At 40.9% G+C, this 26,406-nt stretch overlaps 1 protein-coding gene across 4 annotated transcripts in view; it reads right to left on the reverse strand.

Annotated features, from left to right (window-relative positions):
* The window catches only part of NT5DC3 (5'-nucleotidase domain containing 3), a 70,847-nt gene that overhangs the window by 34,143 nt on the left and 10,298 nt on the right, over window positions 1-26,406 (reverse strand). For all 4 annotated transcript variants that reach the window (XR_004176298.1, XR_635077.4, XM_009181551.4 and 1 more), the window contains exons 2-4: window positions 10,014-10,198; window positions 1,702-1,776; window positions 1,169-1,224 (exon numbers count right to left, since the gene is read on the reverse strand). Coding sequence is in view for 2 of the 4 variants with exons in the window: in XM_009181551.4 (XP_009179815.3) it covers window positions 1,169-1,224; window positions 1,702-1,776; window positions 10,014-10,198 (316 nt within the window). In the remaining 2 variants the exon portion in view is untranslated. The remainder of the gene's footprint in view (window positions 1-1,168; window positions 1,225-1,701; window positions 1,777-10,013; window positions 10,199-26,406) is intronic.

The raw sequence follows: 26,406 nt of genomic DNA on the forward strand, positions 1-26,406 counted from the left end.
AAATTAGAGAATTAAAAAAGGCAAAATCCTCCATTTTAAAAATTATAAAGATGGCCAGGTGTGGTGGCTCACGCCTATAATCCCAGCACTTTGGGAGGCTGAGGCAGGCAGATCACTTGGGGTCAGGAGTTCGAGACCAGCCTGGCTAATATGGTGAAACCCTGTCTCTATTAAAAATATAAAAATTAGCCAGGCATGGTGACACGTGCCTATGGTCCCAGCTAATCGGGAGGTTGGGGCAGGAGAATTGCTTGAACCTGAGAGGCAGAGGCTGCAGTGAGCCTAGATTGTTTCACTGCGCTACAGCCTGGGCATTGCAGCAAGACTCCATCTCAAAAAAAAAAAAAAAAAAGTTACAAAGATTTCCAGCTATGAATAGACCAAAAAAAAAAAAAAAACCAGTCTCAATATCCAAACCACCCAAATACCATGGTGGGAAGGAGAACCGTGTTCCCTCACCCCCATAGCCCTCTTGCTCCAAGCCTCCCCATCAGGACCCTCCCTCAGCTTGCCAGCCAGCAGCCCTGGAAAACCATTCCTCCCTCCAGTCCTCCTGAGTGCTCCCTATCTCTGAGCACATTCTTTTTTTTTTTTTTTTTTGAGACGGAGTCTCGCTCTGTCGCCCAGGCTGGAGTGCAGTGGTGCGATCTCAGCTCATTGCAAGCTCCGCCTCCCGGGTTCACGCCATTCTCCTGCCTCAGTCTCCCCCAGCAGCTGGGACTACAAGCGGCCACCACCATGCCTGGCTAATTTTTTGTATGTTTAATAGAGATAGGGTTTCACCGTGTTAGCCAGGATGGTCTTGATCTCCTGACCTCATGATCCACCCGCCTCGGCCTCCCAAAGTGCTGGGGTTACAGGCATGAGCCACCGTGCCTGGCCACCTCTGAGCACATTTCCATCATCACCTCTGTCACTCCGAACTGCAGTCAAGTTTACTTACATGACTTCCCAACCACACTCTGAGCTCCTTGAGGACATCAGTGCAAACCAAGCCCTTAGCACCTATCATGGTAGCAGGCCTCAACAAATGCTCTTGAATAAGTGAGTGAATGGATGAATCATATCCACACTGCAGCCCTCCTCATCACTAAACAGTCAGAGGGTCCTGAAACCCAAAGCACCTGGTTACTTCACGTAAATTAAATGTATCTCCTCTTACTCTTACCTGTAGACAGTTCCCAGCTGGATATAATGAAAAGCATCGATCTTCATTAATACTGCCTTTAAAAACATAAACATATGCACATGTAAATAATGTATAACCATTTGCATATTACATGAGCCTTCCAGGTGTCGTCATAAATCCTATCAACATTAGGCTGCCCTAACAAGGAAGCACACTGTACGTTCCTGAAAGGGTTGCTTGTTAATTAATGTGCTGTACAGCTCTTTAAAGAAAAGGCCTATCTGCAAAAGACAGGGGAAAAAAAATAGATATGGCAAGTGGTTCTTCCTCAAAACACCAAAATGACTACTAGAAATAAACAGTACCTCCTAAATAGCTAAATGCATTTATGCTTTTCTAATACATAGTTTCTTCCAGAAGATTCTATCCAAAGATATGTGAATAATTTGGTTCTGCAGTCCCAAATAACATAATTTAAAACTAATTTGCCCATTCAGTAAAGAAAAGTACCAAGAGTACATTTCATTTCCAAACATCATTAAACCACAGAAAAACAGGAGAAGTAAACCTACCCGCTGCACATCATAATGAAGTCCACGAATTGCAAAATTTGGGTCGTACTCATACTTCCTGATTTCTGCTGGATACTAAGAAAGAAGAAAGGAACTGGTTTTAGCCAACAATGTGCTAAGTGCAGGATCCTGTCCAGATCTGGCCCTTGTACAAAGGCTGAGGTAGTTGATACACCAGTAGGAAGCTGGAGTCAGAACAGGCAGACCACAGCTTGTCCCTCCGCTTCCAGTCCAAGCGCCTCCCAGCAAGCACCCCGGCCAGAGCCTTCCATCCTGCCCTGCACCCTGTCTATCTGCCCAAGCACAGGTTGGGCCTCGTTCCCTCCCCCGCCAACTTCTCTCAACTCTCTCCTCTCTTTCCCTCCCCTACCTGTGTTCCTAGACTCCCAGATCCCTAAGACCCCAGCAACACATCGGCTTCAACCTCCACCCATCACTCCCAGCTTTTATCTTCAAGGCTGCTGTGGAGAGGCTGGAAAGTGCCTTCTAATACTGGAAGCACAACTTTGCTCAAACTCATTGTCAGCCATCCATTCAACTCATATATGAGCACCTTGATGTGGCAGGCCCCTGGACGGCCCCATTACCAGGTTTCATGGAGAGCCCTAAGGTGAAAACTTCTGAGAGTGGGGCCTCTCCACAGAGCTTTCATTGCTTTTCTCATCTGGACAGCTGGGCAACCCCATGGCTGTCAGACACAGCATTCCCGACACCAGGCCTAGGGAGGCCCTTCCTTGGCACATGGATTACAGTTACTATCCAGCACTCTGTCTCAGAACAGTTGTGAAGGCAGCAGATACGGTTTGGCTCTATGTTCCCAGCCAAGTCTTATCTTGAATTGCAGTTCCCATAATCCCCACGTATTGTGGGAGGGACCTGGCAGAAGACAATTGACTCACAGGGGCGGTTTCCTCATACTCACAAGAGCTGACTGTTTTATACGGGGAAACCAGGGGAAACCCCTTCACTTGGTTATCATTCTCTCTCTTGCCTGTGCCAATGTAAGATGTGCCTTTCACCTTCTGTCATGGTTGTGAGGCCTCCCCAGCCACATAGAACTGTGAGTCCATTAAACCTTCTCTTCTTTATAAATTACCCGGCCTTGGGTAAGTCTTTATCAGCAGCGTGAAAACAAACTAATACAGCAGCCCAGCTCCCTTGGTATTTCCTATTCTCAAGCCATTCCTCAAACTACACAGAATTGCTGGCTCCTCCTTATCTACTGCACCAGGTATCCAAGTCCTTACTTCTCTCCCTAAATCTCAGAATTAGGACACCAGCTACCTTGTGGATGGCACTGATCTGTGGGCACCATTTCTGCTGCTACAACATGGCAGGCCCTACCATCCCCATTTTATTCAGAGGGACATCAAAGGTTCTGAATGAAACAAGCTAGTGTATGGTGGGCAGAGAATCAGGCTAGGCTGGGGCCTTCTCCCCTGCTCTCTTCACTGCCCCTCTGCCCTCAGACCACAGGCCTGCGGACAGAACGTCTATTCCTGAGTCTAGAGAGGCCACATCACTAGGACTTTCCAATTGTGATGCAAGTTGCTTAAGTTAAAACCCAGACAACTATTAAATGCCCAGGAAACCTCCTTCCATGGCTGAGCTGCTAATATTTCATGGCCAAGGTTCCATTTGTACAAGAACATTTCCTGGGACCAGCAGGCTGACCCGCATGTGGCGATTTTTCAAGTCAGGCTGCATGAAGCACTTAACTCAAATGTCACATTTGGGATCATTTATCCACCACCAGCCATGTGTGCCAAGAAATCACCAAACTGACATTTCCATCATGGGCGTTTCCAAGAATTGAGAACCCTGTGTATGGTCCTGCATTTTTGCAGACATACTTGACAAGCTGACACAGAACCCAACGCCTAGCACCGTGGATCTGCTTCCTGAAGGGGGCCAAGGGACTTGCAGCAGCTCTGCAATCTCCTGTTAAACCTGTGACTGATGGATGAATAAGAGGGCACACAGGAAAGAAATATTTTAATATGTCACTGAGAGAGGTGCCTTCACTGAGCATTTGCTATGTGCCACACACTAGACACTTTCTATGACTTTCTTTATCCCTCACTACACCATCACAAAGGAAGCAGGGCATCTCAAGTCTATTTTACTACTGAATAATCTGAAGATCAGCGGCAAGGAATTTGCCCAAGGTCACACAGCTAGATAGTGGTCGAGCCAGTATTTGAACCCAGGTCTGCGTCACACCCAAGTCCACCCCTAACCACCACATAATCAATTGTGAACCAACTCTAAGCCACCATATACTGGACACTCATAGCCTCCCTGTGACAGTAGCACCTCAGAGGGGCTCAACAAGTTTGCTGAAAGCCTTTGCAGTTGCGAGTGGAGCAACAACTATTTTAGTTGACTGCTGGCACTTATATTGAGAGTGTTTACTGCTGAAAAGTCTGCTGGTTCTTTCTTTGAATGAGGCTTATCTGGGCTCCCCAGCAGGACATGCCCTCCACACACTCACATTCCCTTTGCCTCTCACTCTCAATGTTATTCTTGGGGAGCCACCTCTGAGAAATACACAATGTTTATTTGGTCCAAAGACCATAGTGAGTGACTATATGAGTCCATTCTCACGTTGCTAATAAACACATACCTGAGACTGGGTAATTTATAAAGCGAAGAGGTTTAATGGACTCACAGTTCCACATGGCTGGGGAGACCTCACAATCATGGAGGAAAGTCACATCTTACATGGCAGCAGGCAAGAGAGCTTGTGCAGGAGAACTCGCCTTTATAAAACCATTAGATTTCTTGAGACTTATTCACTATCGCAGAAAAACCCACCCCCACGATTAAATTACCTCCCACTAGCCCCCTCCATGACACATGGGGATTATGGAAACTACAATTCAAGATGAGATTTGCGTGGAGACACAGACAAACCCTATCAATGACCTTGAAAACTGTCAGATGCAGCTGGAAAAGCCGCAACAGGACAATGTCATAATGAAGAATATAGGTTCCGAGGCTGAGAGACCAGGCGTCAAATCCTGGTCCCGCCATGTGCGAGCTGGGTGACTCTGGACGAGGTCGTCTGTCCCTCTGGTTTTCTCATCTACAAAGTAAAGATAACAAGAATCCCATCCTTTTTGGAAGTGCAAAGGATTCAGACCAAAAATGTGTGTGGCAAGTCAGGGCAGTGCCTGGCACATGGCAAGTGCTCAATAAAATGGAGTGGCTTTGCTGGATTGGGAACTGGCAGCCTGGGGTTTTAGGTCCACCCTACAAGGCCCTGTTACTCTCCTGTATGACTTTAGGTAAGTCTTCTCCAAGGCCTCTTCTAGTCGAACCATTTTGACTAGGGTCTATGCTCTACTCCTGCCCCAAAATTGTAATCTCCCCATACAACCAGCCTGGTCAAAAACATCCTCATGATTGGCCCATTTCCAACATACACACACACATATAGCATCAGTAGAACATCTGTTAACAGTGACATCCAGCCCAGGAACCAAAGCCGCTCACCTTGGCCAGTTGGTTACACTCCTCTCCAATGGTCTCAGCTAGATTTTCAGGACTTTTCATAGTTTAGAAACTTTTCACCACCCAAGGGGGAAAAGATAAAAAGATTCACCCAAGGTGAGGTATTATAGAGATAACTGGCATCTTTAAAAGGAGTAAGAAATACAAAAGACAAAAGCCTTGATTTCATCTCCCAGCTTCACACCTTAGTCAGCATTTTTTCTCATTAGTTGGCACCACTGATCACCTCATTGTTCATATCCAAAGCATCGGCTGTGACCCCTCGCACTCCGTGTCCATGTCTGATCTCTCAGCAAATGCTATGCTCTCTTTTTCCCTTAAATAAACTTTTAGGATAGTTTTAGGCTTATGGAAAGGTTGCAAATACTGTGTTTCTGTATGTATACACCCAATGCCCCGTTTCCTCCAACAAAAGATTAAAAGCCTTTTGACTTGGGGTTTTTATTAAAATTCTAATTTAGGCCCAGTCTGGCTTCCTTTAGTACCTTGACTTTGTTCTAATCCCAGTTACAATCTGGGCAAACTCCTGTGTGCTGATAAAGGGCGAAGTGTCCCCCTGAAAATGCTACAGGAACGTCCCTACAGCTTCAAGCAAAGTTAATACCAAAATGCAGCAGAGAACTCAGGACTTCTCCATGTGTGCCTAATTCCTACAGTCCTGGGTAATTACAGCTCTCAGATACAGCTAAAACCTCTACATTACAACACTGCTCTGGGTTCCTGAGGTCCAGAGACCTATAAACGTATCTGTCTTCCAGAGGTCTCAGTTTAATATTTAAAGTAGCCTAAATTACGAATCTAATTAGAGGCAATGCAGAAGGGCACAAAAACTAAGCTCTCTAAAATCCACCCAAAACACGATGCTAGAGTAAAATGACCTCATCAGAATGCTGGCCCCAAGTGAAGCACAACGCTCTCACTTTTCCGCGGAACTCATGGATGCAGACGTCAAGTGTTTAATGAGTTCCTACTTTGTGCCAGGGCCTGGGAATACAGCAGTGAACAAAACTGACACAGGTGTCTGCCCCTGCAAAGCTCCCATTCTACCTGGGGAGGCAGACCATACACGAATACACACACAGAATATAACACCTCAGAGTGTATGTTCTAAAAGAAAATGCAATACAAGTATTCACAGATCGGAGATCGGGGGCGGGGGGTGGGGGGAAGAAAAGCAAGCCAGGAGCAAGCCTCTTCTGGGAGAAGAAAGAGTGCTCCAAGGCAGAAGTAGGAAAGGGTTTGGAGGTTCAAGGAGCAGGAGGGGAGGAGGGGAGGCAGCTGGAGGAGGCTGGGGAGGCTCTCACTATGATGGGATGAAAACCACACTTCACCTCTGTGGTCTTCCTCCCCCAAACCCATAACCCAGGCTAATCATAAGGAAAATGCACACAGCACCTAATTGGCACGCTTCAAAACTGTCAAGGTCATTTAAAAAAGCAAGGAAAGTCGGAGAAGCTGTCAAAGCCAAGAGGCGCCTGAGAGACATGACAACTAACTGTAATGTGGTGTCCTGGAGGGGATCCTGGAGCAGGAAATGGACATTTGGTAAAAACTAAAAATAACTGAAGGAAGTATGGACTTTAATGAATAATAATGTATCAAGACTGGTTCTTTAGGTGTAACAAATGTACCTTGGTCAAGTGTTAACATTGGAGGAAACGGGGCATTGGGTGTATACACACAGGAACTCCATATTTGCAACCTTTCCATAAGCCTAAAACTATCCTAAAAGTTTATTTAAAGGAAAAAGAGAGCATAGCATTTGCTGAGAGATCAGACATGGACGCGGAGTGCGAGGGGTCAAGCCGATGCTTTGGATATGAACAATGCGGTGATCAATGGTGCCAACTAAATGAGAAAAAATGCTGACTAAGGTGTGAAGCTGGGAGATGAAATTAAGAGCTCTTCTACCCCTCCCTTTCTATTCCTTGGTGGACAAATAAAATCAAAATACAGACAGTTATTACTTGATTTTTTAAAAAATTTCCATGTTTGTAAAAATCTCTTATCTTTTAAAAAGGGTAATTACGAAGGAGCTGGAACCTTTTATGTTTGCTTTTTGGAAAGATGCTAAATTGCAAATTTACTGTTCTATGACTGTGTGTCTCAAAAGCATATGTCTTTCCATCTCTACAACTACACAAAGTGCATCGGTCTTGGCTGCAAAAATGGCCCTGAACTCAGTGCATCTTTGAAGAATTATTTTGTTTAATCAGAAGAAGAGAAAAATTTGCGTGAGCATAATTGACTCTACTAATATGCCTGATACAATTAATATTATAACTTCTTTTAGTTTTATCAAAGCAACACACAGATATAATGAGAATGAAATTTCAATGATCTTAAATCTAGAGGCTTTTCAAGTAATAGTGATTGCAGCTTTTATTTTATCCATCTATTTCATCTCTCTTCCCCTCAAATTTCATAAATTTTCATTTTCATGAATATTTTATTTGCATCTGAACCAAAAAAACCATAGGATGGAAAGGTGTTAGTAACCCCATAAGAGAGGCAAGGGGAGTCGAGGAGAGAATAGAGTCCTTTGGAAACAGACAGACCGGAGTTCAAATCCTGGTTCTGTCTCCTGGCCTGTGGCCTTGATCTAGTAGTTTAATTTTTTGAAACTGTTTCCTCAGCTGTAAACAGAGACAACGTGTGTGAGCAGGGTTGTTGTGCAGATTAGAAATAATAGTATTTGTATTAATAAATAGCTAACATTTATTGAGTGTTTTCTATGTGCCATCTACTTTACATTTATTAATTCATTTACCACAGTGACTATGAGGAAAGCACTGTTACTATGCCCATTTTACAGGGGAGAAAACTGAGGTCCAGAGAAACTGAGTGAGTCAATCAAGATTATGTAGGAAATAAGTGATGAAGCCCAGAATTTGAACCCCAGCAGTGAGGCCTTAGAACCTGTGCTTTCAGCACCTACTGGACAATCAATGAACACTGCCACTGGGATCATGGCTTGCTTTTTATAAATGACATCAAAGTCAGAGAAAACACTGCAGCTGACCTGGGGCTGAAATGCCAACACCAATGCAACACCCCTTTGGATCCACCTTTTAGGGGGTGGTGAACAGATGGCATGGGATGGCAGGCAGGAACCAAAGTCAGAACCACCTCGTTCTTAGTTGGCTTTCATCTTATGATCCAGGCAAAGGACTGCAGTTTAGATGGAAGAGACTAGTCCCTTGAACAAACGAGATCTGCCGCTGGATGCCAAGTGGCTAGGTGGTTTCACATCTAGTAAAGTGGCCATAACTAAAGAAAGCCAGCTGCTGGCTTAGTGGCAGAAAGGAAGCTTCTCTGTGGCAAATGCCATGACTACATTTTGGATATGGACAAAATGAGCTGCTTAAATCCACTGATAACCAAAAGCTGAGGGGGATCAGAAAATATGGTGAATCAAATGGTTAGGATCCAAAACTAAGGAGAATTTTGGCTGCATTAATAAAAATATGGCATCCAGAATAAGGGAAGTGATGGTCTCCTTCTATTCCACTCTAGCCGGACCCCACCTGGGGTAACATCTTCAAGTCCTCACATTTAAGAGAAACAAACCAGAGCACACACAAAGAAAGATGACTAGGATGACGAAAAGAAAAGAGGACAAATGAGAACGGTTAAAAGAGCTAAGAACAATCAACTTGGGAAAAGTCTTGGAGGGCATAATGGCTGGTCTATACAACACTAGCTCATTATATGTCTGGTACTCGAACAGTTAAATATAAAATAGTAGTTTACATAATTTGAGGTTAGAAGTTACTCATACCCACCCTCAGCCCTCCTTTGCTGCGAACTTCTTCAATATTTGACTGAAATATCACCTTCTTTGCTTCCCCAATTCCCTCAGGCAGAGAAAGTTGTTCTAACCATCACAGTCAGACACAATCGATGTCTAAGGAGACCTCCACTAGGAGGCTGCATAACTGATCTGCCCACGTGACCGACAACCGCACTGGGCTGTTGGTTCTTTATGGGTAATGCCTGTCTCCTACTCATCTTTATCTTCTCAGCTTGTATTGCAGGGCTTGGCACAAGGAGGCTTAAGAAACATGTGAAGCAATAAATCAAGGAAGAAAAGAGGTCAATGGTGAGAGCTGTATGAAGGCAGAATTGTTCAACCCATGGAAGAACTTCCCAAAAATCAGAACCACTTTCTAGGGCAACGTGCACCTGTCTGAGATGGAGATCTGAGCTGTACTTCCCAGGGGAGGTCTCAAAGGGTATGGCCCACAAGACTTCTGAGAACACTTCTTATCCTGCTTCCTGAAATGTGTACTCAAATCAGACTAGAGAAAAAAATGATAGGGTTGCATATTTTCTTTTTTCCTTCCTCATTAAAAACTCTCAACAATACTACGTATCAGAAGAAAGACATTCAAATATGCTTTGCTCTTAGCAATTCAAATGGGTGTTGAAGGTAAAACATCTCCTAACATTTGAGGAATTCCTCCTAACCAGAATTCAACAGGCAGGCTGCCAATTCATCAAGCTCCAGGAGACACCGTGTCGTTCCGTGAAAGACGAGAGTGTAAATATCTACAGCCAAATCTCCATTAATGCACATCTTGGGAAGGTCTTTTGCCAAAAGACATCTAAAGATTTTTTTAAAAAAAACTATCATCTTCCAGGTAAGAGTTATGTGGAAGGCAACAAAATCTACTTATTCATTCAGCAACAATTTATTAAATGACTTCTCTGTGGCAGACATGGGGTCATGTCAGCTCAAGGCTGTTCTAAGGGGAAAAGGGGAGGGAGAAGCTGAAATGTCCCTCTGATCTTACCCGGTGTTCATTGATGAGAAGGTCCCGTGCAGCATTAAATATCAGCGTGTGGAGGTGCTTTGAATAAAACACCAAGGTGTAATCATAATCGAAGCCATAGATTTCAATGTCTGACAGGCTCATTTCATTGTTTGAGAAAATGGCATCTGGATTCAACAAGTTGCTCATAATGGAAGGAACCAATTCTGGAAATAAAGAAAAAAAATACATTATATTACATAATAAATAAGGGTTAGTATGATTTCTAAAGAAAAAAAAAGGAGTAAACTAGACTACAAAAGAGATTTGCTTCACCTTGAAAACATGCTGGTGAAGGAAGCCAGCCACAAAGGACCACATGTTGCATGATCCTATTCATATGAAACGTACAGAAATGACAAATCCATAGGCACAGAAAGGAGATTCATGGTTGCCTAGGACCGCTGACTGCTAATGGGCACAGAATTTCTTTTTGTGGTGATGAAAATGTTCTGAAATTGATGGTGGTGATGGTTTTGGGGGATTGAGATGAGGTCTCACTCGGTTAACCAGACTGGAGTGCAGTGGCACCATCACAGCTCACTGCAGCCTCAATCTCTAGGGCTCAAGCGATCCTCCCACCTCAGCTTCCTGAGTTGCTGGGACTACAGGCGCAGACCATCACACCCTACTAATTTTTGTACTTTTTGTAGAGACAGAGTCTCCCTGTGTTGCCAAGGCTGGTCTCAAACTCCTAGGCTCAGGAACAACCCATGCACCTCAGCCTCCCAAAGTACTGAGATTACAGGCATGCGCCTCTGTACCTGGCCAATGGTGATGGTTGAACACTCTTGTGAAAGTACTAAAAACCACTGAATGGGAGACTCCAGAAGGGTAAATTGTATGATATATAAATTATTTCTCAATAAAAGAACATTTGCTACCAAAAATGAACATTTGCTTCAACATCACAAAAAGGATTTGTTTAAAAAATACATGTTGCAGATTTTGGAAAGTAAAAGTATAGTTAACCAAATCTAAATATCATACGTCATCTCACCACCCAGAAAAAAACTACTGACATTTTATGTATTTGCTGCCAACATTTTTCTATGTATATATTTTGGATAGCTAACCTCACACTATATATACAGGTTTGCATTGAGCTCACTAAATTTAATATTCAATCATGAGCCTATACTTTTTGAAATAAACTATTACATGAGACTTTGACATACATATTGGTGTGCCATAGTTAACCTACTACAGGTTGAGCATCCCTTATCCAAAACGTTTGGGAACAGAACCATTTTGGATATCGGATTTTTTTGTATTTTGGAATGTTTGCATTATACCTACCGATCGTGGCTCCCTAATCCAAAAGTCTGAAATTCAAAATGCTCCAATGAGTGTTTCCTTGGAGCATCATGTCAGCATGCAAAAATTTGAGATTTGGAGCACTGTGGATTTTAGATTTTCAGATCAGGGATGTTCAGCCCATACTCTAAGTTACACATTTAAGTTTTTTCCTATTTAATAAAAATAACATTGCAATGAGCATCTTCATGTGTTAATCTTCGCCTTTCAGATGATTTCCTTCAGATGGGTTTGTAGACGTGTGACTACCTTCTACCATCAGGGTCCACTGGATGTTAGGTTTGGGTTTCTTTTTTGAGCAGTTCTAACTATTTGTAAGGATTGCTACTTCATGATTTCTATTTTTTTCTTGGAAGCCTTTCAAAAATTCATTTTACCTTACAATTTCCATGAGTCCACTGGACCCTTTTAAAAAATCAAAGATGCAATAGGGGATGTTGGTGATCTTATTTTTCCAATATGCTGAAATACTTTACTATTAGAATTATTTCATCATTATCTCTCAATTATTGCCACCTATGATTTTTTTTTTTTTTTTGAGATGGAGTCTCGCTCTGTCGCCCAGGCTGGAGTGCAGTGGCCGGATCTCAGCTCACTGCAAGCTCCGCCTCCCGGGTTTACGCCATTCTCCTGCCTCAGCCTCCAAGTAGCTGGGACTACAAGCACCCGCCACCACGCCCAGCTAGTTTTTTGTATTTTTTTAGTAGAGACGGGGTTTCACCGTGCTAGCTAGGATGGTCTGGATCTCTTGACCTCGTGATCCGCCCATCTCGGCCTCCCAAAGTGCTGGGATTACAGACTTGAGCCTCTGTGCCCGGCCGCCACCTATGATTTTTTAAAAGACTAAAATAAGAAAGCAGGAGAATAAGAAATCACTTAAGATAGTGCAATAGTGAAATAAGTCATCACTATGACATCATCCTTCAGTTCTCATGGCATTGCGCAAAGAACTGCATCACTTTCAAGAAGGTATAAAAGAAGTCTGAAAACACCATCTTTGCAGTCTTTTTTTTTTTTGCTTTCATGGAACACTGTTGAGAAATCAGTTTTTCATTTTCCATCCGTAACAGCAAAAACAAAGCTGACAGGAGAAGACATCTCGCAGTTATCAGATGTGCCAGGAGGTGAATGCAGAGAGAGACAGCAGTTCTCTACGGCCTAGTGATGACAGTAAAACCAACCATAAGGGTGACGTCTCAGATGATGAGGCCTCCATGACCATATCCTAGATGAAATTCAGGATCAAAGACTGAGCAATAAATTTCAAAAGACAAAAAAAAAAAAAATGTGATATTCTCATCTGGTTAACCATTTAACAGGATGAACACAATCATCCAATATTTTATGACAAAAACACGGACTATCCTATTTTGCCAAAATTATATATGACAGTGTTTTTTTCACCTTTTATGATGTTTATGCACCAAAATTTTCTTGAAATAGCTCACAGGAAGACAAATGCTGAAGGCAGGTGATTTTTTGCAGATAGGTACATGTACATAAAACCTGAACTGTCCATATTTTACTACTTCTCACATTACTAAGGACAACCACCCAACTCTATTATAACAGCTAATATTTATTAAGCACTTACCATTTACTACATGGTATCAAGAAGACTTTACATTCTCTCATTTAATCCTTCCCACAACCTTAGGAAGCAAATACTACTTTATCCCCATTTCACAAACAAAGACACTAGAGACGCATGGAAATTACTTTATTTGCTAAGGATACACCAGCACCACATGGCAGGGTTGGGATTTGAACCTGGGAAGTTTGGCTCCAGAATCTATGTTCTTAACTCCCTTTCAGGTGCATTTTTTCCTAAAATAAAATAAAGTCAATCCATCATTTCTGGGCTTTCCCTTTCCTTTCTGCTCACTTCTTTCTGACTATGAATGGCACGTAGTATCCACATTCACTCTCAAGAGCCACCTGAAACGTTCAAGAAGCATTCCGCTTGCATAGTAACAGCTCTAATCAGGGCACTGAGGCCCCAGTCAGGGACCAACCCAGCCACAGTGAGGTATTCTGAGCATTTCACAAGGCTCCTTAACAGCTTTGAGATCTGAATCCCTTTCAAAACCTAACAGAAGCCATGGAATCCTCTCCATGCACGTGCAGATTTTGCAGAAAATTTCATGGGGTTCATCCCCTAACCCTATTCATGGCTCCCAATTAAGTTCCCACATTGCACCTAGTTTATTAAAACCAAGCCTTTATATCTCTACACAGAATTTCCAGGTCACTGTGAAGGCACATATAGAAATCAATAAATTAATTTCACTCACACTGACAATCTAGATGTGACTGAGCCTATTGAAAACCCGAACAGTCAATTCACTAACAATTCCATTTCTTCATTCGTTTTTCTTTCATCAAAATCAATGAGACAACAACCATGGCTTTTTTTTTTTTTTTTTTTTTAAGATGAAGTCTCACTCTGTCACCCAGGCTGGAGTACAGTGGTACAATGTCGGTTCACTGCAACCTCCACCTCCCAAGTTCAAGGAATTCTCCTGCCTCTGCCTCCCAAGTAGCTGAGATTACAGGTGTACATCACCATGCCCGGCTAATTTTTGTATTTTTAGTAGACACAGGGTTTTCACCATGTTGGCCAGGCTAGTCTCAAACTCCTGACCTCAGGTGATCTGCCTGCCTCCACCTCCCAAAGTGTTGGAGTTACGGGCGTGAGCCACCGCACCCGGCCACAAGAACCAGGGCTTTCATTTTTCTTTTGCCAATAAGACATATCTGTTATAGACATTTAAGAAACTTAGAGGCAGGAAGTTCACAAGAACTGGTCCTAGGGAAGAGGAGAAGCTGGCAGACCCAAGCTCTTTGATATCTAATACCGAAGATCTTCTGGCCTTACATAAATCAATGGGCCATTGCTGATGATATTTTCTGAATATGACCGCATGGCATCGTCCATATGATGCAAGTGAAGTGGGATCGCTTACAGAGTGACCAAAAGCTCCACTTTCACAAATGACCTTTCCGAGGGAGGTTCGAACAGCCTGCTTAATTAGAAGTTTATATTTAGAAATGGTGCTGGCAAGAGAGTCTCCCTCCCTTCCTGCTACCTGAGAAGACTACGCGAAGCCCTCAAGGAAAGACTACTATGATAGAAAATCATCCAAAAGCTGCATGGGAATTCCCCTGCGGGAGTGAAAGCCTGAGACACGTACATCACATGACACCATCACCTGAAAGCCTGGATGTTTAAGGTGTCATCCTCGAACACGAGGAGCAGCATCTCAAAGGGATCTTGGCACCCTGTGCAAACTTTAGGAAGAAAAGTTAAGAACAAACATGAATAATTACAAAGCAAAAGAAAAGAATGCCAACCACTCACAAAAGAGAAATAGTCTGGCTAAACTTTAGACTCTGAAGTATAAACCGAATACCTCTTGACTAGTCACTTACGTACTTTCTCAAAGGAGAAACCAGAGTGGGCACCAATTTAGAAAGTGAATTCCTTTGTACATAATGGATGATGACAGCAAGGCTATACAATCAGTACAAACAAATGGAGAGACAGTTCTGTTGCTGTGGCCAGAGCTTGAGCAAAACTCAGTTCCAATGCAAGCCACTCTGAGCTGGGAGCTGTGCACCCTCCAGCACACAGTGTGGCAAGCTGGGAGGCCCCTGGCACTTCCAGTTTTCAGCAGCTTCCAGCTTTTCGTCTGCTTATCCCACAGAACACTGGGAAATGTGGTGAACAACCTATAGGAAAAACTGGTAAGCTTTCTGTTTTGGTTCTGGCTTTTTGTGTTTTTTATTGTGGCAAAATATACATTACATAAAGTTTACCATGTTAGCCATTTCTAAGAGTGCAATTCAGTGGCATTAAGTACATTCACCTTGTGCAACCATTGCCACCATCCAGCTCTGGAATTCTTTTCTTCTTGCAAAACTGAAACTCTGTACCCATTAAACAATTCCCCATTCACCCCAGCTTTCCCAGCAACTACTGCTCCACTTCCTGTCTCTATGAATCTGACTATTCTAGGAACCTCATAGAAGTGGAGTCACACAGTCTGTCTTTTTGCATAATGACCTCAAGGTTCATCCACGGTGTAGCATATGTCAGTCTCTCCTTTTGAAGGCTGCACAGTCCATTGTAGATATAAACCGCCTTTTGTTTATCCATTTATCAATCCCCAGGCCGTCGGGTTGCTTCCACCTTCCAGCTGTTATGAATAATGCTGCTATGAACACACAAATATCTGTCCAAATCCTCGTTTTCAGTCTTTTTGGGTGAACACCTAGAAGTGGAATTCCTGACTCATATGGCAATCCTGTTTTTCATTGTTTTAGGAACTGCCCTACTGTTTTCCACAGTGGCTGCTCCATTTTGTTTTGCTTTTTTAAGGCCACCACAGAAAATTCTTGTCTAAATTTTATCATTACTATTGAGAGAGAGAGAATATGAAAGAAGGCAGAACCTCATTCTGGTACAGAAGTCAGATACTTTCCACTTATTCAAGGAAACATTTTTAAGCTGTGTAAAGATGTGAGCTTGGAAGGTACAATTTTGCCAAGTACTTTGTCTTCTTTAATGCTCATAAATGCTAAATGTCTCTCCCTTAGTACAGGCCTAGAGCTTGGCAAAGCTGTCAAGTAGTGTGTGGAGACAACACCGAGCAGAAATTCATGGCCTGATTGATGTCAATGATTATTCTTAATGTTTTAAAAAATATGATGCACCTTAGGCACACAGCACTGGAGAGCTCTAAAAGTTTACCAAATACATTACTTGCTCTCATCATTATCCCAGGAACCAGTCAGATAAAGACAGGAGGGTGCAAAGGATGGACCTGAAAAACCGAGGTCCCAAAGGCTGCCTATGGTAAGCGATGGCTGTGGGCACTGGGTGTCTGGGCCCCTTCAGTGCAGCTGTGCCATCTCATACTTACTCCCATCCAGTTGGCTCCACTTTCCAGGTACGTGGGGAGGATCACAATCCTCCCTCCATGCCTCACCCCTGACTCTGGCCAGCTGTGGTCACAACAGATCACAGGCATAAGAGACATGTGTCACTTCTAGAGCAGTGCACACTCCCTTCCCCTACCATGCCTATCATGGAGATATGATACAAACACTACAAGATTAGGAGGAGGATGGAAGGCTAAGCCAACACATGGAGTTGACTACCCTGCCCTGCAGAGTTGTGGGGGTCCCCCAGTAGACTCTGCATGAGTGAGAAATAGGCTTTGTTACAGCTGTCTGTAATAAACCACTGGGATTTTGGTGTTGTTTGTTGCTGCAGCATAAACTAGCCTATCCTGACTGATAAACCTTCAACACCATGATTTTGTTGGGAAATCTCTCTTCCCCAACATTCAGACTGTATGGTCTCATGGGGTTCCATTCCTGACTCCAGAAGGAGGGCATGTAACCCAGGCCTGGCCTAATAGAGTACCTGAATTCTCTTACCAATGCTGACTAGTTTGAGGCAGACATAGGATCCCCTCTAGCCAATCATCATACTTTCTCTACAGCCAAAGTGAACCAATAAGTCCAATCGAGTCAATTGCTGGATTTGTAAGGGAATTTGAGGGAGGAGGCATTCTTTTCTTCCAAAGGTAGATTTAAGAGAACGTAAATTTGGAGATGTAAAGGGCCACTGCTAGGAACCTAGAAAAGATGCCAACGGGAAAGAGTTAAGTTTTCTATTGCTTACATCCGAACGAATTCTACTAAAGGTTTGTTTTAAGAAAATTCAGCCATTCAAACTTCTGACAATAAATTTTAACTTTTTAATCTGGTATCAAAAGCATTCCCAATGTATACTTTAATCCATTTCTCCAATATTAAATTCTCCTTCCCATGCCCTACTTTCAACAAGATGGGTCATCCACTGCTCTGTGTTCTCCAACATATGCTGTGGTTGAATACTGACCAGAGTTACATCTGCCTGGAATATTCTGTCTTTGTCTAATGTGTATGCATAAACACCAAACAGCTATGTGAAAAGAATGTCAAGTAAGACTTTCCTTCAAATTATGCTGTAAAACAAACACCATGTGAGTCAGAGTTTAAAAATTTCAAACATTAAAAAGGTAGAAAAGGAAACACCATGTGAGCCAGAGTTTAAAATTTTTTAACATTAAAAACAAGAATATATAGATCACCATTTATTTCATCTCTGAATAAAACATAACTTTCCAAATGTAAAAAAAAAAAAAAAAAGCAACAGAATAAATCACAAAGAAAACTACTGACAGATTTGCAACATAAGATTTTTTAACACCTGTGCATCTAACAATATCAAAACAACAATTTGGGAAAAGAGTTGAGTATATTAGACCAAAAAATTGAAAAGACAAACAGCAATGGTCTAGTATTCTTAATATTTTAAAAATCCATACAAAAGGAAATAGTTGGTAAACTAAACGTTCAACCACTCGAATTACCAAAAAAAAGCAAATTAAAACAAGTAAACACAGTTAACAGTAGGTGTCTCAACAGGTGGAATTACAAATGTCTCTACTGTCTTTATTTCATTTACATGGTTTTCTATAGTAAGCATGCGTTATTTGGCTAAGAAATAAAGTAAGAAGTCATTTTCCTCTTGTCAGGTTGCAGCAGTGTTCCTGCTGCTAGTGGTAGTGCTATCTGTGTGTGCTGTTTTGGGGGTGCTCTATTCTTGATTTGTCTGTAATAACGGAACCTTGTGCCAGGACCTGGTCAGCTTGACTCCTAGCTGTTTAAGAGTATAAATCAGAACAAGCTTTCTAGAAAACAGCTTGGCAATACATATCAAGAGTCTGTTAAAAATATTCATACCCTTTGACCCAGTAATCCTTTCTAGGAATCTATGCTAAGGAAATAGAGATATAGGTAAAGATCTATATGCAAAGATTTTGTTACATTGATATTAATAAAGCAAAAACTGGGGGAAAACATGCTCCATCAGGAGGCCCAAATGTACATCTCAGATATTTGTACTCAGAAACCCAAGTGTGTTAACAAGAATATAATCAGAAAAGGTGAGACACACTTGAAAATCCTTAAAAGTTCAATTGTATTGATAAAGCAAATCACAATCCCAGAGACACTAAGATGGCATTTTTCTTTAGTTAGTTATGATTTTTCTTTTCGGTATATGTCCTAGATTTCAAGCTGTTTTTCTAGAAAAAAAAGAATATACAGATCAAAAGTCCCTGAAGAAGAAATGGAAGAGGAGAAAATTTTCCTGGAGAATTTTAGAAGCTACAAAAAAAAAACACACAAAAACAGAAAAAGTCTCCATTCTCCGCCACCCTCCATGTACCAAGAAGCTTTCTGTAACTCTCCCCAGTGCTCAGTCAACCAAAAAGTTAATCCAGTGAATAATAATTATGTGCATTTCTTATATACCAGGCATTATATGAAGCAATGTACACAACCTCACTTAATGCGAGACACAATTACACCCATTTCACAGAGGAAAATGAAGATGAAATTAACAGCTCAAGGTCACATTTTAAATATCTATTTCTATGTTCCTAAATCAAGAAAAAGCATATTTTTTTTGTTTTTTGGGTGTTTATTTGTTTTTCCCTAATTGGACCAAATCTCAACTTCTGTTTATATTTCATAATATTCACATACTTCAAAAATACTCACAGATATTCCAAATACTTTAAGATCTCATATTTATTTAACATGGCTTCAAATTCTCCTTTAAAAGTTCACATGTAGACTGAAAACATCAAGGTTTCAAAATTTCTTTTAAAAGTATACCTATGAATTGGAAATGTGAAAATACGCATAGGCAATTTTTTGCGTCTACATTGAGGCAGTATTTACCTTTTCCATTATCTCATTACAGGTGAACTCAGGTCCTGTTTTAAACTTTTAAACTTCACATCTGTAACTATAAAAACTACAAGAAAAAGACACCCTAATTCAGGTGATTTATCTCTTAGCAACTTTCACCAAGTTCCAGCTTCCTTCTGTCCAGCCAGGCTAGGCACAGTTCTGCTATTAATGGTTGAAAAATGTGAATCTCTTCTGATATGCTAGGGAACAAGTTGATCATAATGCAATTTCACAATTTTTTATGTTTTGGTATGTTACACTTAGTGCCAACAAATGTTATTTGATATAGTTGTGTCCACTTAATATCCTTTCTGCTAATAATTCATTACAATAAAGGAAACAGTTGAATAGAAACGTGACTTTGAAGGCCAAGGTTGAGATGACAATTCTTAGGAGTGTGTAACTGCTAGGCCTTAAAGAGATGTAAATTTTTAGCCAGAAACTGTTTTCTCCAGTATCTCTAATAACCACTCGGTTTTAAGTCATTTTTACCTCTGCAATAGTCCAATGGCATATGTCGAGACAAAACAAAACGCCCAAGGTATCCTTTCCACAGTGAAAGTGAACACTGATAGGATTACCTGCCCAGTATGCTCCAATCCTTATATAAGAAGTGACTCTTCCCCAGTTTCTTCTGGGACCTGCCCCTCCAGTCACAGCTGCTGGTCCAGGGCACAACACCTGACAGAACATGCTGGGCCACTCCTGAGGTGGGTACCGGACTCAAGCCAGGCTAAACTAGAGTCCTTCTCTTATTTCTGTATTTTCACTTTATATTTTTATTGAGATGCAATATAATAAACTGCACATAAAGTATACAGTTTGACGGGGTTTGACACATACTGCAGAGACATCTGTGATGCCATCATCACAATCAAGGCAATGAGCATCTAACACCCCGTAACCTTTCCTCACATTCCCTTAAATTCTAGCCCACCCTCCCTCCACCCCTAACCATCCCCAGGCCACTACTCATTTTCTTTTGGTCAGATTCCTTCGCATTTGCTAGAATTTTACATCAATGAGATCATACAACATGTGGTATCCTTGTAAACTGGTTTTCCCATTTACTAGACCCATAGGAAATCCGTTTCAATAAGCATTTACCATACCTACAATGTGCCAGACACCGCACAGGGGATTATAAATACAGAACAATATCACAGGCAATGGGGAAGACCACCAAACATCACACTGATGCAAGACAGAGGAACCTGGCATGGGGCTGGGCATACCCCCTGGGAAGAGGCAATTCAAGAGTCACTTTTATTGTGTCTGATAATCTAAGAAGAAACACTCATTTTTCCATTCGTTTACATATTTTGCATTGTCTCCAAGGAGAAGTAATCCATGACAAATAGAATTACTCATCCGACTAATTAATAATGCACATGACATTTACACTACTCCCACCAAAAGTTAAAATTATACCCCTTATTACCCTGTAAGTAATATCTGTAATTCTGACTACTCCACAGAAATCCATCACACTTCCCAAAGTTACAAAAATAAAACTACACACAACTACATTTGAAATAAAATTAAATACAGTAATGGTTTAATGACAACCTAATCTTTAAAAATAAAATCTTTAAAAAATCAACAGAACTGATCAAAAAGAAAAGTACATTCAGCTTCAAGGGAAAAAGTCCTTAGAAAAAGAAAACTGTGCACAGGACAGTGGCTCACACTTACAATCCCAACACTTTGGGAGGCCAAGGCAGAAGGATGGCTTGAAGCCAGGAGTTCAAGACCAGCCTGTGGAGCAAATCAAAACTCTGTCTCTACAAAAAAATTTTAAATTAGCCAGGCACAGGTAGCTAATCGGGAGGCTGAGATGGAAGGATCCCTTGAGACCAGGCATTCAAGGCTGCAGTGAGCTTGACTGTGCCACTGCACTGTAACCTGGGTAACAGAGCAAGACCCTGTCGAAAAGAAGAGAGCCAAGTCAAACGATCAAAAAATAGGCAATCTCAAAAATGTTTCATTAGAGTATGCAGGAAGTAGAAAAAAATATAAGTGCCTATATAAATGCCATCCACATGCTGTGCACCAGGCACTTCTCATTCATCACCTCAATTAATGTCCCAAGAACTCAATGAAGTGGATACCACAATCCCTCATATGCAGATGGGGTAAAAAATAAGGCTAAGAAGTAAAGTACTTGGCCCAAAGTCACACAGCCATTAAACATTACAATGCAGGTCAAATGTTTGGCACAGTGCTTGGCTGAAAGTAGGTGCTTCATAACTGTCAGTCCCTTCTTTTTTCTATTCATTCATTCAACAGATAATTTTTCCTAGATCAGTAGTTACCATCATAATCTGGGAAATCTCCCCGACCTCCTCTCCAGGGAATCTTTGAGGTCAAAACTATTCTCATAATATAGTTAAGATGTGGCAGACAGAATAATGGCTCTCCAATGATGTCCATGTCCTAATCCCTAGAACCTGTGAATATGTTACCTTACATGGCAAGGGAGAATTAAGGTTGCAGATGGATTAAGATTGGTATCAGCTGACTTTCAAATAAAGTTATTAGCCTGGATTATCCAGGTGGACCCAATGGAATCACAAGGGTCCTTAAGTGTGGAAAAGGAGGGCAGAAGATTCAGTGTGAGAGAGATGTGATTTGAGAAAGACTCAGAAAGCCATTGCTGGCTTTGAAAATGCAAGGAGCTACAAACAATGTGGGGAGCCTCTAGAAACTGAAAAGCTTAAGAAAACTGTCTCCCCCAGAACCTCCAGAAAGAAATGCAGTACTGCAACAGCTTGATTCTACCCCAGTGAGATCTATTTCAGACTTTTAACTTCCAGAACTATGAAGACAATATATTGTACTGTTGTCAATCACTAATTTGTGGTAATTTGTTACAGAAGCAATGAAAATTAAATACAGAGACAATCTGCCTTTTTCACTCTCACCTCTTTTGCCAGAGGATACTGCAATAGACAGAATCAGATTTGAGAATCTATTAATCCAGACATCACAGAACTTTGCACAAATATAAAACCATGATATTCTTCTAAATTTCTTTTATTTTGGAAAACAGTCATTTTTCATAAAAAGCATGCCATTTATGTTAACAGGTAACAGACTGGTATTTTTAATGAATCAATAAATACATATGCCTGGGCACAGTGACTCACACCTGTAATCCCAGCACTTTGGGAGGCCAAGACAGGTGGATCACCTGAGGTCAGGAGTTCCAGACCAGCCTGGCCAACATGGTGAAACTCTGTCTCTACTAAAAATACAAAAAATTAGCTGGGTGTAGTGGCACACACCTGTAATCCCAGCTACTCGGGAAGCTGAGGCAGGAGAATTGCTTGAACCCAGGAGATGGAGGTTGCAGTGAGCCGTGATTGCACCATTGCACTTCAGCCTGGGAGACAGAGTCTCAAAAAATAAATTAATTAAATGAATCAATAAATACATATCTTACAATTCTCTGGGTTTTAATTTCCAATACAATCACTGTCAATATAATAGCAGAATACATTCTTCAAAAGTCTACTTGAGACTAATGTATAAACAGAAACTAGGATCTTCAGTAATTTAAAGTGTATAAAAGAATACTGAGGGCAAAATGTTTGAAAGGTCTGCTACCTAGCTAAGGATTAATATTCACTAGTAGTGCTTCTCAAGTCGATTTTTCTGCTCAAATGAGAACAAAATATTACAATCTACGCAGAGAGTTGCATCTCTAAACACAAATTAAAATTATATTCAGGTTTATAAAACAGTATCTTATCAATTCACTTGGCATGAAACATTTCCTCAAAGCCCTAGTAAAATGAAAAAGAGTTACTCAAACCAAGGACGAATCCTTTAAAGTATAAAAATTTCCTATAAAACCCAGTTTGATCCATCAGCTAGACTCTCTTTCTCTCTGCACTCTCCTAGCTATAACATGTAGTATTTGACTTTTAAAAAATAATAGAATTCTATCATTGTCTTCTAAGTACTTATTTGCAAAGAAGATTTTTTTAAAGCTTTTGTTTTCCTTCTCTAAAATTACATCACGTCAATACAAGAAGGACAAAGTCAGGATTTGGCTGGCCACAAACTGAACATGAATTAACTCTTAAAGTTACAGAAGTACAGTGTTTGTTCACCAAGGAAGAGCCGGTTGCTTCCCTCCACCACAAACCAGTCAGACCACAGGTCGGGAACAAATGGTTCACTTTCAAAGGGATAGTGACAAACTAGAGTGAAATCAAAGTTGAGCTTCCAAAATGATCAAATCAAAGGCCAGTTGCAGTGATGATGCATGATCACCATCTTCATATTTAAGCAACTATCATATGGAAGGAGAATCAGAAGTACTCTCTGTGACTCAGCCATCCAAAATAAAATGGGCAGCCTTGTGATCACACAAGCTCAAGCAGATGCCAGATGGCCACTAATAAAGTCTATGGAAAAAGGGATTTCTTCTTCCAGCAGAGGACTGAACTCTATGACCTCCAGAGGCCCCTCCACTTGCCAGAATCTTAGGTTTTCCTATTTTAGGCATTTGTTTGCTATCTGAAAATGTGAAAATTATGATGTGGCACGTTTCTCCCTTAAAACTTTTTACTACTTTCTTGTATGGCCACAGGATCAACATCATACACCTAAACTATGGGGAAGACTTTTAAAGAATGTATCCTGCTATTTCTAACACATAAAGAAAAGTAAAGATAATACAAAGAACACCCACATCCCTACCATCCAAGTGGGATATAAAATCCCTTCCACCCTCATCTGCAGGCTCCTCCTGCCTCTGACATAACCACTACCCAGATTTTGGTGTTTACCACTCTCTTGCTTTTTTTTTTATATTTTTTTTTTTTTTTGGAGACGGAGTCTCACTCTGTTGTCCAGGCTGGAGTGTAGTGGCATGATCTCAGCTCACTGCAACACCCCGCCACCTGGGTTCAAGTGATCTTCCTGCCTTGGCCTCCCGAGTAGCTGGGATTACAGGTATGCGCCACCATGCCCGGCTAATTTTTGTATTTTTAGTAGAGATGGGGTTTCACCATGCTGGCCAGGCTGGTCTTCAACTCCTGGCCTCAAGTGATCCACCCACCTCAGCCTTCCAAAGTGCTGGGATTACAAGCGTGAGCTACTACAACCGGCCTCTCCTGCATTCCTCCAGACTTTTACCACATACATGTGTGTCCCTACAAGTAATCGATAGTATTTTTATGTGTTTTAAAAACCTTTTATAATTGGTAGATATCTGCAACTTGCTTTTTTCTTTTTACTCAAAATTATTCTTGTGAGAGTCACCCATGTAGGTATATTTCTGTAGTTCTAGTTCAGCAGATAACATGTTTTCTATAAAGGGCCAGTTAAATATTTGGGGATCTGCATAGTCTCTGTTGCAACTACTCACCTCTAACATCCAGGAGAACCAGAAACAAATGGGTGTGGCTATATTCCAATAAAACTTAATACACAAAAAGAGACACCAGGCTACAACTGGCCCATGAACTGTGGTTTGCAACCTTTCTTACAGTTAATAGTATGTATTTCCCTTTAACATCATTTCAATATTTGTCTGATATTAATAACTTGCTGGTTTTCTTTGGTTACCATTTACCCAAGATATCTTTTCCCATTCTATTAAACTCAACCTTTCTACATCTTTGTTTTGGAGTATATCTCTTATAAACAGCATCCAGCTGGACTGTTTCTTGTATCTGATCTGACAATCTTTTAATCTGAGGTTATCATGATAATTAATATATTTGGAATTATTTTCCCCATCACATTCTATACTATTTCTTGCTTTTTCTGTGTCTTTTACCTTCTCTCCTACCCACTTTTGGATTGATTTCAACATTGTCAATATTTGTTTAGATTTATTCACATGTCTACCAATTTCTTTTTTCTCCATTTTCACTTGCATCTAAGACCTTTGGAAAATTTTTTTTTCCTGACACATATACATCCTTTAGAAGTTCCTTTAGTGAGTTCCTTGATGGTAAAGCTCTTAGCTTTTAATTAAAAAAAAAAAAAGTTTCTTCACATTCTTTCTCAAATGATGATTGAACTAGATATACAATTCTAAACTGACATTTTTCTGTCAGACTTTGAAGTGATCTACTGTCTTGAAGGGTCTGCTACCACTGTTCAAAAGTCTATCAGTCTCCCAGTCCTTTGTGGTAATAATACCATCAATAATCGTGGTTGACATTTACAAGGCACATACTACGCAACAGGCACTATTTAAAAAACTTTACGTACATTAACTCATTTAAACCTACCAATCCTCAGAGACAGGTATTATTGTTAGCCCCTTTTTACATATAAGGAAACTGAGACACATAGACATCATTTGCCCAAGGTCACATGGCTTATAAATGATGAAGTTAGGATTTGATCCCAGGTATGCTTGCTCCATGGTCTATATTCTTAACTACTATGCCTTTGGGTCTTTTTGGCTACTTTTATGGTCTTGTCTTGTCTTTGTCTTTTGTATATATTACTTCTTATTCATCCTGCTTGGGATTTGCTTTGCATTCTAAGTTTGAGGATTCTGTCTTTCATTTGTTTTGGAAATTTTTCAGCAATTTTTTCTTTGAATATTTTCTCTCCCCCATTTCCCAATGTCTCCTGCTGGAACTCCAATTAGACATATGTTTGACATCTCACACTATCAGTCTGTCAACTGCTTTCATAATATCCATCTCTGATTATATTATACTTTGGATAATGTTCTCAGAGTTATCGCCCAGACCATTAATTCTTTTTTCTTCTTTTTCCAATCTGAAAGTTAAAACCATTCCACCAAAAGTTTTAATTTTAAAGATTAAAACTTTAATTTCTAAAATTTCTCTTTGGTTCTTTTTAAAACCTGCCTGATCATTTTAGTAGCTTCTTATTTTCTGCTCACATTTTCCATTTCATCTTATTTCTCCAAAAGTTTCAAACATTCTTAGGTAGCACCACATATATTCTTTACCTAATAATTCTAGTATCTTAAGTCCTCCTCATACTAATTGTGCTGTCTGCTGATTCTGCTGGTTCTCCCTTATGGTGGCTTATTTGTGTATTTTTAAATTTTGGATTGTAAGCTCAGATCTAATCTTGAGAATCCTGGGAGGCCTGGGCTTAAGGTCTATTTATCCAGAGAGTTTGCATTGACTTCTACCAGGAGTTCCAGATCACTATCACTCAGTTTCTCAGTTGGATTTGTGATATGGTTTGGCTCTGTGTCCACCCAAATCTCACCTTGAATTGTAATCCCCAAAAC

The sequence above is a fragment of the Papio anubis genome, chromosome 9, assembly GCF_008728515.1.
Source record: "Papio anubis isolate 15944 chromosome 9, Panubis1.0, whole genome shotgun sequence".
Taxonomy (NCBI): Eukaryota; Metazoa; Chordata; class Mammalia; order Primates; family Cercopithecidae; genus Papio; species Papio anubis.